The 14243-nt window shown below is 45.9% G+C and overlaps 1 protein-coding gene across 6 annotated transcripts in view; it reads left to right on the top strand.

The window, feature by feature from the left end:
- The window catches only part of RALGPS1 (Ral GEF with PH domain and SH3 binding motif 1), a 337921-nt gene that overhangs the window by 250730 nt on the left and 72948 nt on the right, over positions 1 to 14243 (top strand). For all 6 annotated transcript variants that reach the window (XM_044268334.1, XM_044268333.1, XM_044268329.1 and 3 more), the window contains 2 exons: positions 2112 to 2249; positions 11864 to 11957. In XM_044268334.1, coding sequence (XP_044124269.1) covers positions 2112 to 2249; positions 11864 to 11957 — 232 coding nt within the window. The remainder of the gene's footprint in view (positions 1 to 2111; positions 2250 to 11863; positions 11958 to 14243) is intronic.

The following is a 14243-nucleotide window of genomic DNA, read 5'->3' as shown; positions in this document are numbered from 1 at the left end:
CACAAAGTTCACCTTGAGGTTGTTACATGGAAACTCTGACTTTGTGACTGGTGGGATTGAGGAGAAGACCTTCCCGGGAACACATGTTCCTACTAACACTTTTGCAGAAGTCTCATATTGCATTTTGAGATAGCGGGAATCGCCTATTCCTAAATAGCGGGATCAGTCAATGCTATGAAGCGATCAGATTCCTGGGCCTTGATGTCGGTGAGCAGTAATTACAGGGCTGTCTGTGCAGCTCACCTCACAGGAGTCTCCAGTGGCAAATAAAAACTCATAGCGAGCTTCTGAAATGTAATTTGGAACGCATAAATATTTTACAAGTGTTTACTAGCGGTGTATAAAGCTTTGCCTTGGAAAAATGCACGGTTTTGGATGAACTTTTCCTTTTTATGTAAAAATGTTTGACTCTTTATTATCGGATGTTATAAATCAAATACAGCAACTTTTTTTTGGGGGGATTAAAGCGCTATTCTGGTTGGTACAAATGATCCCCTATCCACGGGGGATAACTTTAATATCGGTGGGGGTCCTACCACTAGGACCCCCACCTATCACAAGATCGGGGTCCCCGCACTCCCAGCTCCCCTAAAATGATGGAAGCGGCCGCTTCATTAATTTCTATAGGAATTCCTCAGATGAGCAAGTGCTGTACTCGGCTATCTCCAGCACTCCCATAGAAAGGGGTACCTGTTTTTGTGATCGGTGGGGTTCCCAGCGGTAGGACCCCCACCGATCTTAAAGTTATCCCCTAATCCCATCGGTGCGTAATTATATGGAAAAGCAACATTTACCTTCTAATGCTTCAGGAATTTCTCCAGGATTTAACAATTGATGATCCATCCTTAGGATAAGCCATCAATATTAGATCGACGGGGGTCCTACATCCCATACCCTGCCAATCGGCTGTTCGGGCGGAACTACACAGCTCCATCCGTTGTGTAGTGAATAGACCTGGCTACTGCAGCACTGCCCTCATGTCACTGACTAATGTACCCCCCCAACCACCGGCAGTACCTTAGAGTTCAAGTCATCTCATCTCAATGCTGTTTTTTGTTAACGGATCAGATGGCCAAATTCACAGAAAAACAACTTTATTCCCGCCATTCGGTGTATGGACGTAAGCATTTTGAAGTCAAAAGGCATGGCCTTCTCGCTTCAAGTCGAGCTTGCCATGTCCCCTTCCTGCCTCCTTCACTGACCATGTACAGCGCTTTTTTCTTTCTCCGTGGGTGACGCCATCGTGTGTAGTTTTCGGCACCTGCTCAGTGCACCCAGCTTCAGAGGATCGCCTCCAGTAGACCGCGCCTGTGCAGTGAGCCTCTAAAAACACAGCACGCCTGTGCATTAATTAGCCAGATTAGAGCTGGTCCTAGCAACAAACACCCCGTGATCAACTTATTTTTAGGGAACCCGTCACAAGAGACGACCCCTGTTAGTTTGAAGCCATGGTGGCAATCGGCTGATTTCACAGGGGGCAGCCATGGGTATGTCCCCTGAATTGGTCACTACAGGAGAAATGTGGTATAACACGGCAGCCGGTCAGTGACCGTCCGTCCTGGCTCATAGAGGGCCGTATACACCAATAGGGAATACGGATGGGAGCTGTCTGCAGGGCACAGCCCCGCAGAAGACTGAGCCCTCTTTGTATGTAACCTCCAAATGAAGCCATCCAAGAGAATGGCCCGTGATTTATGAGCCATAGTAAAAGTACATGAAAGCCTGGTCCCGCAGTGTGAACAGGTTCACAGCAGCTTGTGTCACGGTTTATTGGCCAGGATTAATACGCTCTGGATAATTGTAGACGGGAGATTAAACCCCAGATGTGAGCGTCACTCCACCTTACTGATTAAAACAATAGCCGCTGGTTATGGACTCACTGCCGCGTCTATTGTGCCTGTCTGTACGACTTTACGGAACGGATTGGGCGCAGCAGCTCTATGGGTGGGTGGCATGGGTCATCTTATTTGCAGTAGTAGGGCCATGGATTTGTGTATTTCTGTATTATGGATGTAAATGTGTGATGAAACATACACAGATCATGTACACATATGTTTTATGGAGATTACCGATGTTTTATGTGTTGTCTCTCTCTTTTTCTGTAATGACAGGAATTTACCTCCTGGATATCATCTACATAGATTCGGCATACCCGGCATCAGGCAGCATCATGGAGAACGAGCAGCGGTCTAATCAGATGAACAACCTCCTGAGGATCATCGCTGATTTGCAAGTCTACTGTAATTATGGTTGGCATTATTTCCTTTATTTTTTATATGTTTTTGTCTGTCTGGAGGGAGTTTTCTTAATTCAGTATTGTCCTCTTGGTGTCTGCTGTAAGTTCACTCCACCACTAGGGGCAGTATTGACTCACCCTTAAATATCCCAAGGAGATTTCTTTCAAAATGATCCGTTAATTTAAACTAGGAGACTAGAGATCTGTATAAAGCCTGTATTACACAGGATGATTGAGCAAGCGATTGTCGGGCAGGAAGCGTTCCCTCCTGGCAATCACTTGCTAGCTAGCGGAGGTGATGCAGCAATCTCCTCCGCAACATGGGGAGGAGCAATCACTATGCCATCGCTTGTCCCCATGCTGCTGGTTTGCCAGCGCCAATTCGCTATTAGCACAATCTGCCGCCGGCAAGCGTCTGCTCCATCATCGGACAGTGGGCGGCAGTATTACACTGCAAGATGATCGCTAACGAGCATTACTACGAACACTCGTTAGCGATCATCTGCCAAAAAATAAGCAGGTGTAATACAGCCTTTAAGAGTATGGTATTGGAGCTCACATTCACTTGAATGGGTCCGAGCTGCCCCTTGGCCATGTGACTGATGAACGTGACGTCTTTGATTTGGATGCTAGGTGTAACAAAATAATCAGAGCTATGGCTTTAATTGGAGAGGTGATGTCACAAGTTAAAAACACACTGCTTATTTTTTATTACAGAACAGGAAGGGATGGTGAGGTTCCTCCTACTGTCCCTGTACTACCACACCCCTCATCCTGGAGAAAGAAGGTCCCAGACAAGGGAGACATGACCCTTACAGTGGATATAAAAAGTCTACTCTACACACCCCTGTTAAATTGCCAGGTTTAAGTCATATAAAAATCTGACCAAGAAGAATCATTTCAGGACTTTAATGTCACTTATAATCTGTACAATTCAATAAAAAAACAAATTGGAATCTTTTAGGGTGAAAAAAAATCAAAAATATGGTTGCATAAATATGCACATCCTTAAACTAATACTTTGTTGAAGTACCCTTTGAATTTATGACAGCATTCAGCCTTTTTGGGTAGGAGTCGGTCAGCCTGGCACATCTTCACTTTGCAATCTTTTTCCATTCTTCCTTGCAGAAGTGCTCAAGATCAGCCCGATTGTGAGGGCATCGCCGGTGTACAGCCCTATTCGAAATAACCCACAGATTGTCCAATTGGATTCGGTTCTGGGCTCTAGCTCAACCATTCCAAAACTTTGATCTTGTGGTAAAGCCATGCTTTTGTAGATGTGGAGCTATGCTTTGGGTCATGATAGCGCTAAAATGAAATTCATTGTCAACTTTTTAGCAGAGGCCTAAAGGTTTTGTGCCAAAATTGACTGATATTTGGAGCTATTACTAATTCCCTCCACCTTAACCAAAGCCCCAGTTCCAACTGCGGAAAAACAGCCCCAACGTTGTCCCCATAATGTTGCCTCCATCATGCTTCACTGTGGGGACGTTGTTCTTTTGGTGATGTGCAGTGCTGGCTTTGTGCCAAACATACCTTTTGGTAAAACTCTTTCTTTCATACTTTTGGCAGACTTGATGTAGGTTTTGCCAAAATATAGCTTGGCTTGAATATTTTCCTTTGTAAGAAAAGGCGTCCATCTTGCCACCCTACTCCACAGCCCAGACATATGAAGAACACAGAAAATTGTTGTCTCATTCAGTCTTGCTGCCTAATCCTCCCGGATCAATTTTCTTCTTGTAGTTTCATGAATTTTTGAGATACGTCCAGTTCATGGTCATGTCACGGTTGTGCCAATTTTTATCTGCTTCTTGGTGACCGTCTTCACTGTGTTCCATGGTATATCTAATGCCTTGGACATTTTTGTCTGCTTCTCCTGACTGATACCTTTTAACTACGAGAGCTCCTTTATGTGTTTTAAGCTGTTCATGTAAAATGCAACAAAAAAATTGTCAGGAAAATCCAGAGCGGAACTTTATATCAGGGGTTAATCAGAATCCCTTTACATGATGGCAGTCGTGTACTGACTACTATTTAACATCAGTTTAAATGTGATTGGCCGATTCTGAATACAACCCCATCCCCAATTATAAGAAGGTGTTTGCATTCATGCAATTACATTATTTTAATTTTACCCGCCCCCCCAAAATGGTTTTTGTTTTTCAATGTACAGATTATGGGTCGTAGAAATGAATCTGCAAATATTCTTCTTGGTCAGATTTTTTTACATAACAAAAATCTGGCATTTTAACAGGGGTGTGTAGACTTTTTATATCTACTGTATGATGGTTCCTTGCTGATTTTGCAATACCCGTGAAGAGTTTTGCACCTAGTGGTTCACACAACCCAAAAACCGGGCTGGACCTCCCCTACTTCTTAAGTGTCCCATTACTACTACAGGCAATGCCTCTATGGTGTAATTATTATTAAAGCGCCATTCATTCCATAGCGCTGTACCTATGATAAGCGGTGCACATGCATAATACAGACAATTGCACTAAGCATGAACAAGACGAGTTACAAACTGGTACAGAAGGGGAGAGGGCCCTACCCGTGAGGGCTTACAATCTACATGGTATGGGAGAAGGACACAGTAGGTGCGGGGGAAGCTAGTCCTGGCGGTATAGAGGCAGGTATGTATCGGGAAAGTAGCTCAGAGATGTAGGGAGGGGACAGGTTGTGGACGGCCTTGTATGTATTTGTTAGTACTTTGAAGTGAATTCGCTGGGCAATGAGTAGCCAGTGAAGGGATTGGCAGAGGGGAGAGGCAGAGGAGTAATAGGGTGAGAGGTGGATTAGTCGTGCAGCAGAGTTGAGGATAGATTGGAGGGGTGCGAGAGTGCTCGATGGAAGGCCACAGAGGAGAGTGTTGCAGTAGTCTAGGCGGGAGATGATGAGGGCATGTACAAGCATTTTCACAGACTGAAAGTTGAGGAAAGCGCGGATGTGGGAGATGTTTTTGAGTTGGATGAGGCAGGTGGTGGAAAGGGCTTGGATATGCGGTCACTTCAAGGCAGCGGACTTGGTTGACCGGGGAGAGTGTGCAGCCATTGATCGTGATAGATAGGTCTGTTGGGAGGGTTGAGCAAGATGGGGGAAAGATGATGAATTATTTTTTTATCCATGTTAAGTTTTAGACAGCGAGAGGAGAAGGAGGATATGGAAGATGGGCATTATGTGATTCTGGATAGTAGAGTGGTGATGTCTAGGCCAGAGAGGTAGATTTGTGTGTCGTCAGCATAAGAGTGATACTAAAAGCCATGGGACTCTATGAACTGTCCCAGGCCAAAAGTGTAGATAGAGAAGAGCAGGGGTCCTAGGACACAGCCTTGCGGGACACCAACAGAGAGGGAATGAGACGAGGAGGTGGTGTGAGAGTGGGAGACGTTAAACGTACGGTCTGTGAGGTATGATGTGATCCAGGAGAGGGCCAGGTCAGTGATGCCAAAAGATGAGAGTTTGCAACAGAAGGGAGTGGTCAACAGTGTCGAAGGCAGAGAACAGGTCAAGGAGAAGGAGGACAGAGTATTGTTTCTTTGTTTTGACTGTTAGTAGGTCATTGGTGACTTTGGTAAGGGCAGTCTCAGTCGAGTGGTGGGGTCGGAAGCCAGATTGTAGGAGGTCAAAGAGGGAGCAGGATGAGAGGTGAGAGGACAGTTCAGAATGGACATGTTGCTCAAGTAGCTTTGAGGCATACGGAAGAAGTGATATGGGGCGATAACTGGACAAAGAAGATGGGTCAAGTGAAGGCTTTTTGAGGATGGGTGTAACAGTAGCATGTTTAAAAGCAGAGGGGAAGACACCAGGTAGGGCTGGGATAAACACTGTGGTGAGGTTAGGGATGAGGTGGGATGGGATTGGGTCAAGTGCACAGGTGGTCAGATGAGATCTGGAGAGTAGAATGAAGAGTTTTTCTTCTGTAAGTGGGTTTTGGGAGAAGAGGACCGAGTAGTTGTGTAGAGGGTCTGTGGGGAATGTGTACTGAAGCTTTCTCTGTTGTTGACTATCTTTTGTTTAAAGTATGTCAAAACGTCCTCAGTTGAGATGAGAGGAGAGCAGTGCAGTTTCTAGGTAAAATTTCTCTCAGGGTGAGTGTCAAAAAAACTCCCCCCCCCCCCCCCCTCACAACTGCTCGATGAAATAAGTGTCTCCCCATTGTAAAAAATGTGGAACCACATTGCACGGACGGTCACAGTGACGCACCCAGTGACCCACTGTCCCATAGACTCAGGCTCTCACTCACAGCAGGCTTCTTTCTCAGCACTGCTCCGGGCGGGCGGTAACAGACAGGCAGGTAGTGCGGGCGGCGGTGCTCACCTCACTCACTGTACGTCACGCAGTGCGTGAGGTACAGTGAGTGAGCGCCGCCGCCCGCACTGCCTGCCTGTGGGGGGACATTATTTTTAATAAGGATCACTATGGACATTATTTAGAATGGAGGCTGCTGTGGATGTCATTATAACTGTATAATGTCTGATAGGCCTAGTCCTGAGTTATATTACCCTGCCCTGTATAATAATGTACCCTGATACCCCTTAGTTATATTACTCCAGCGGGGTAATATAACTAAGGGGTATCAGGGATGGGTACATTATTATACAGGGCATGGGCAGGGTAATATAACTCAGCTCAGGACTAGGCCTATCAGACATTATACAGTTATAATGAGTAATGACACCAACAGCAGCCTCCATTCTAAATAATGTCCATAGTGATCCTTATTAAACTTAATGTCCCCCACAGTGACAGTGGCCCCCATTTTCATGTCTCCCACAGTGGCCCCCCCATTGTAATTAATTCCCCCCATTGTAATTAATTCCCCCCCATTGTAATTAATGCCCCCCCCATTGTAATTAATGCCCCCCCAGACCATCACTCGCCTCACAGCAGGCATCAGCACTGCTCAGGGGCTCAGGGCGGGCGGTAACAGGCATGCAGTGCGGCGCTCACTCACTCACTGTATGTCACGCGCCTGCGCCGCCTAGTGGGAGGATCAGGCACGTGACGTCAGTAAGTCTGACCAGGGCCGGTGCAAGGATCTTTGCCGCCCTAGGCAAGATAAAAATTGACGCCCCCCCCCCCCCCCTTTATCAGATCCGGAATTGCGGACCCGGATCCGCAATTCCGATCCTGAAAAAAAATAGTACATGTCCTATTCTTGTCCCCAATAGCGGACAAGAATAGGCATATTCTCTTAGTGCCGGCAATGTGCGGTCCGCAAAATGTAGTATTAATAACTAAACAATTAAATAATACACATATTGCATTGTCTACTTACCACCAGGACAATTAGATGATCTGGTCTCTGGCTGCAGTCTGGCTCTTGGTCTGGCTCTGTGGACTCCCTTGTCACTCTCTTCTCCCCCCTCCCTTGTCACTCTCATTCTACTCCCCCCACCCCCCTTGTCACTCTCATTGTACTCACCCCCCCCTTGTCACTCTCATTGTACTCACCCCCCCCCTTGTCACTCTCATTGTACTCACCCCCCCTTGTCACTCTCATTGTACTCACCCCCCCCTTGTCACTCTCATTGTACTCACCCCCCCTTGTCACTCTGATTGTACTCACCCCCCCCCTTGTCACTCTCATTGTACTCACCCCCCCCTTGTCACTCTGATTGTACTCACCCCCCCCCCTTGTCACTCTCATTGTACTCACCCCCCCCCTTGTCACTCTCATTGTACTCACCCCCCCCCCTTGTCACTCTCATTGTACTCACCCCCCCCTTGTCACTCTCATTGTACTCACCCCCCCCTTGTCACTCTCATTGTACTCACCCCCCCTTGTCACTCTCATTGTACTCACCCCCCCCTTGTCACTCTCATTGTACTCACCCCCCCTTGTCACTCTCATTGTACTCACCCCCCCCTTGTCACTCTCATTGTACTCACCCCCCCCTTGTCACTCTCATTGTACTCACCCCTTCCCCCTTGTCACTCTGATTGTACTCACCCCCCCCTTGTCACTCTGATTGTACTCACCCCCCCCTTGTCACTCTGATTGTACTCACCCCCCCCTTGTCACTCTGATTGTACTCACCCCCCCCCTTGTCACTCTGATTGTACTCACCCCCCCCTTGTCACTCTGATTGTACTCACCCCCCCCCCCTTGTCACTCTCATTTCGTCCCCCTTGTCAATGTCACCTCTAATGTAGCGTGGCCGAGCTCTGTTCGCTCCGCGGTACAGGAGCTTTTGTTTCGTGTACCCGGCTGACAAGAAGTGCTCACTTAGTGTGCACTTCCTTTCAGTCCGGCCGGGTACAGGAAACAAATGCTTCTGTACCCCGGGCCGGACTGAACAGAGCTCGGCCACGCTACATTAGCAACTCAGCAGTCTGCAGCGCTCAGCATGAGGGGCGCCGCCGGCCGACCGCCCGAACCTTTATCACATAACCAAATTTTTTTATTTATTTTTTTACCTCAACGGGCGCCCCCTGCTTCTGACAGCGCCCCGGGCGGCCGCCCATCCCGCCCGCCCCTAGAAACGGCCTTGGAGGAGAGGGTGGGGGCGCTGGGGGATGGAGAAGGGAGTTAAGTGTTAAAAAGTTGTTTAGGGCTGTGGGACAGGGAAGATATGAGAGATGAGAAGTCGCCTGTTTTGCATCAGCGAGTGAGGATTTGAAAATGAGGAGCAATTGCTTGTATGCGGTGAAGTGATCCTTAGACTGGGATTTCTTCCATCGCCGCTCAGCAGCAGCCCTGGAAGCTTGTCTGAGTTTTTTGGTCAGTTTTATTGTGCCAAGGTTGTCTGTTGATTTTTCGGGTTTTGTTGTGTGTGAGTGTCACGGATGGTGTTGCAGAAAGCTGGAACTTATAAATAAACATCCGACTGGCTTGATCCCAAACTAAGGAGCATATGGGTGAGCCCTATAAAACCCCTAGAGCTCTCCCTGACTGCTATGCCCATGCAAAGTTCTTTATGGTAGACGATTGCATGTCCACGTACCTAATACTATGTGACCCCTGAAAACCCTATAATAGTGGGGGGACACGACCACCGGCTCCCTTCACTTAATACGGACGGAGTCAGGGTCACCTAGAAGCAAGCCAGCAAGGAAACACAAATAAAGGAAACAGACTTATCTGAGGAATCAGCAGAGGCAGCCTCCAGCAGTGAACACAATCCAGGAAGAAGTATAAACCGCAAAGTGAGGCAGTATGGGAAGGAATATAAAGGGAGACAATTAGTGTAAATAGGTGACAGCTGGGAGAAGGAAAGGAGATGACAAAGTGAGACCAAAACAAAGAACGTCATGCAGGTAGAGAAGAACATCTAACAGACCTTCTTACAGAACTGGCGGTGACAGTGAGGGGGGCAGCAGGGTCCAGAGCTGTACTTATTGTGGTGTTATATTGGGTGGTGGCAGCATCTGGGTCTTGGAAGGAACAAATGGTAGAGAGTGGGAGAAGAGAATCAGAAAGCAAGTGAAAGTCAAGATGTTTAAGGTTCCTACGGGGGTGTGCTAGTGTGTGGATGCTGTAATATGCACTTGCCTTATAAAACATGCTCAGGCTCAAATACAAAACAGTCCTCTGTGATATATTAAGAAATGAGGATTCTAATTATCTGATGAACTCTATGCTGTTACTTTATATGACGTTTTGTCGTCACTGTTTTAGTGATTTAAAAAAAGAAAGGCCACTTTCTAGTATCTGTCTTGTAGAAACTTCCTCCTCTTAGGAAAATCTTTTATTTGGAGGGGATGTCAGTATGGACGCCAATTTCTATTAGGCACGACTGAGTCCAAGAATAATAGGAAGCCATTCCAAAACAACTATAAAATTTCTGTCAATGAGAAATAGAAAAAGTGGAATGTGACAAGTATATGAATATGCCAGGGAGCGGAGACCCGGCCGTCTCAGAACCATATCATACAGCGCTCCGAGATCAAACACAGCATTCCCAAATGCTGGAAGCACTTATAGTAGAAACTTCACATGAGAAGCAACGAACTATACTGGGGAAATAGCCCACGCCCTCTAGGCACTAATCAGTCCCACCTGCTAGTGTTCTACCGTCTGGTACCAATCACACAGTGAACTTTCCCTGGTAGGGTTCATACCTGGAAAGACATACCATATTTTTCAGACTATAAGAAGCACCAGACTATAAGATACACCTGGGATTTAGAGGAGGAAAATAAGAAAAAAAATGTTTTCCATCAGCCTCAGATCAGACCCCCCAAGTTCCATCAGCCTCAGATCAGACCCCCCAGCCTCCATCAGACCCCTTTCAGCCTCAGATCAGAGCCCCCATCAGCCTCTAATCAGAGCCCCCATCAGCCTCTAATCAGAGCCCCCATAAGACCTCAGATCAGAGCCCCCATAAGACCTCAGATCAGAGCCCCCATCAGACCTCAGATCAGAGCCCCCATCAGACCTCAGATCAGAGCCCCCATCAGACCTCAGATCAGAGCCCCCATCAGACCTCAGATCAGACTTAAAAAATAATAAAAAAAAAGTTAATAAATAAACTTAGCCCGCTTGCTTTGGATGGCGCCTCTTCTGGCCCGTGCTGCACTGTAACCTGATGGCAAAAGTCGTAGTGCGTGACTATGTGCACTGCATCCTGATGCTGTACTCCATCAGTATACACTGCAAATCAGGGCCCAGAAGAAGACCAGGGAGGGTAAGTACAGCCGGCACAGCGCTTTCCTCACTGCCTCCTGCATGCTGATGACTGCCTCCATAATGTAAGCGCTTATTAGCATTCAGACTATAAGATGCACTGCCACTTTTCCCTCACTTTTGGGGGGGAAAGGTGCGTCTTATAGTCAATAAAATATGGTATGTCACTATATGGTATGTATGGCTGTCAGGCATAGTCACCTTAGGCTGGGTTTCCATGCTCAGGTCTTTTGATGCAGTTTTTGAAGTCCAAAACCAGGAATAGATTATAACTAAAGGTCACATGTAAAAGGAAAGGCTGAGTTGTCTGCTCTTTTTGAAACCACCACTGGCTTTGTTTTCAAAAACTGCATAAAAACATTAACAAAATTGCATTGCTCTTTTGCATATTAATGTTTGTGACCACCAAAAGGCTCCATGCACAGGATGTGGGATTTAAAGAGATTGTCTCGTCAAGACAAGCCATAGTTATGTAGAAGCTGGTAGGACAAAGGGGTCCAGCTTCAGAAACTGTTGTACCTGGGGAAAGCCATTCATACAAGAGAAACGTAGTGCAAGAAGCTGCCCATTCAAATGAATTTTTGGCTATGCAATATATGGACAGGCCATGGCAAAAGCCAGTGGTTGGTCACTGTGGCTCATAGAAGAACCCCCTTCCCCCATGACTTCATACGCCCTAATAGAGCATATTAAAATTGTGTAGAAGTCTGTCCTTCGATATCTATTGCAGTACAGAAATCCCAACCTCCAGGGGGTCCAGCAGAGTCTACAGGACACCTACTGTTAAGTCTGTCCTCTTTAGGAGTAGTGTACCGTAGCTGAGGTCCTTTCTCTGAGACTGGTGGTAAATGTTGGTAGGAAGTGCCATACAGTTTTGGGGACAGAGCTAATCTTCACTTTTTGCCCATTCATTAGCTGCTTAGCCTGGTTGTCAGGATCATGAAGCGTATCGAAATTTAAAACTGACCTCCTGAAGTAATGGTTTCTTTCTTCGACAGATCACCTTGCGACATTACCACATGTGCAGAAGTATTTGAAGTCTGTCCGGTACATTGAAGAACTGCAAAAGTTTGTAGAAGATGACAATTATAAGTAAGTCTAATAATGGCTCTAATTATGTGTAAATCATGTACCAGGTCATACATTTTCCATCAGAAAGTCTGAAAAAAATAAGAAAACTATTTCAGATATTAAGCAGATTTCTGTGGCTTCCCATGTCAGTTGGCAAACTATACACTGGTTATGGCATTACTCTTGTCAATGTGTTGTATCTGGTATTACAACTCATCCCTATTTAGAGTTGTCATCCATAAAAGTCTGACAAGTGGGGATTCGGACCTCTGGGGCCTACTACTAGAATGGTGTCCACCATGGCTGGCCCAAAGTTGGAAGGCCGGCTATGTATGTGTGACTCTTTTCATTTACTTCAATAGCATTTCTGAAACTAGCTAAGTCTTGGCGCTCAGTTACAGTCATGTGAAAAAATTAGGACACCCTTTGAAAGCATGTGGTTTTTTGTAACATTTTTAATAAAAGGTTATTTCATCTCCGTTTCAACAATACAGAGAGATTAAAGTAATCCAACTAAACAAAGAAAACTGAAGAAAAGTCTTTTCAAGATCTTCTGTAAATGTCATTCTACAAAAATGCCTATTCTAACTGAGGAAAAAGATAGGACACCCTCACATGTATTCCCTCTTAAATTGGCTCAGATCTCACACAGGTATATCACACCAGGTGCACATAATTAGTAGATCGTTACTCTGCATGTTGAATGAGGCTTGCCCTATTTAAACCTCAGACATTTAGTTTGGTGTGCTCCTGACTGTTGAAGTGAGAGTGAGCACCATGGTGAGAGCAAAAGAGCTGTCAGAGGACTTCAGAAAAAAGATTGTAGCAGCCTATGAGTCTGGGAAGGGATTTAAAAAGATCTCAAAAGATTTTGAAATCAGCCATTCCACTGTCCGGAAGATAGTCTACAAGTGGAGGGCTTTCAAAACAACTGCCAACATGCCCAGGACTGGTCGCCCCAGCAAGTTCACCCCAAGAGCAGACCGCAAGATGCTAAAAGAGGTCTCCAAAAACCCTAAAGTGTCATCTCGAGAACTACAGCAGGCTCTGGCTACTGTTGATGTAGAAGTACATGCCTCTACAATCAGAAAGAGACTGTACAAGTTTAACTTGCATGGGAGGTGTGCAAGGAGGAAACCTTTGCTTTCCAAGAGAAACATCGAGGCCAGACTGACATTTGCCAGAGATAAAGTTGACAAAGACCAGGACTTCTGGAATAATGTTCTTTGGACAGATGAGTCCAAAATTGAATTATTTGGACACAACAGCAGAGGACATGTTTGGCGTAAACCAAACACAGCATTCCAAGAAAAGAACCTCATACCAACTGTGAAGCATGGAGGTGGAAGTGTCATGGTTTGGGGCTGCTTTGCTGCAGCAGGACCTGGTCAGCTCACCATCATAGAATCCACGATGAATTCTACTGTGTATCAGAAGGTGCTTGAAGAACATGTGAGACCATCAGTTAGAAAATTAAAGCTGAAGCGGAACTGGACCATGCAACATGACAATGACCCAAAACATACTAGTAAATCAACCAAAGATTGGCTGAAAAAGAAGAAATGGAGAGTCCTGGAATGGCCAAGTCAAAGTCCAGATTTGAATCCCATTGAGATGCTGTGGGGTGACTTGAAAAGGGCTGTACGTGCAAGAAACCCCTCAAACATCTCACAGCTGAAAAAGTTCTGCATTGAGGAGTGGGGTAAAATTTCCTCAGACCGATGTCGAAGACTGGTAGATGGCTACAAGAACCGTCTCACTGCAGTTATTTCAGCCAAAGGAGGTAACACTCGCTATTAGGGGCAAGGGTGTCCTATCTTTTTCCTCAGTTAGAATAGGCATTTTTGTAGAATGACATTTACAGAAGATCTTGAAAAGACTTTTCTTCAGTTTTCTTTGTTTAGTCGGATTACTTTAATCTCTCTGTATTGTTGAAACGGAGATGAAATAACCTTTTATTAAAAATGTTACAAAAAACCACATGCTTTCAAAGGGTGTCCTAATTTTTTCACATGACTGTATTTTCAGAAGTCCCGTTGAAGCGTCTAGAGCACTGGTGGCGAACCTATGGCACGGGTTCCATAGGCGGTACTCAGACCCCTCTCTGTGGGCACCCTGGAAAAAGTTTAAGGTGTACCAATATGTCTTAGACCTTACCTGCCATTCTTCAGCGCAGGGCGCACTATGAACGGCACAGGCAGCACACTGAATGCAGGCAGGCTATTATAGCTAAATGATAAAGTACATGGCAGATACACTATACTGGACTGTAGCATTCAGGTTAACTTGCCGTGTTGGCACTTTTGC

The sequence above is a fragment of the Bufo gargarizans genome, chromosome 9, assembly GCF_014858855.1.
Source record: "Bufo gargarizans isolate SCDJY-AF-19 chromosome 9, ASM1485885v1, whole genome shotgun sequence".
Taxonomy (NCBI): domain Eukaryota; kingdom Metazoa; phylum Chordata; class Amphibia; order Anura; family Bufonidae; genus Bufo; species Bufo gargarizans.
The sequence above is the reverse complement of the archived record's forward strand: the minus strand, read 5'-3'. Positions and strand labels throughout refer to the sequence as shown.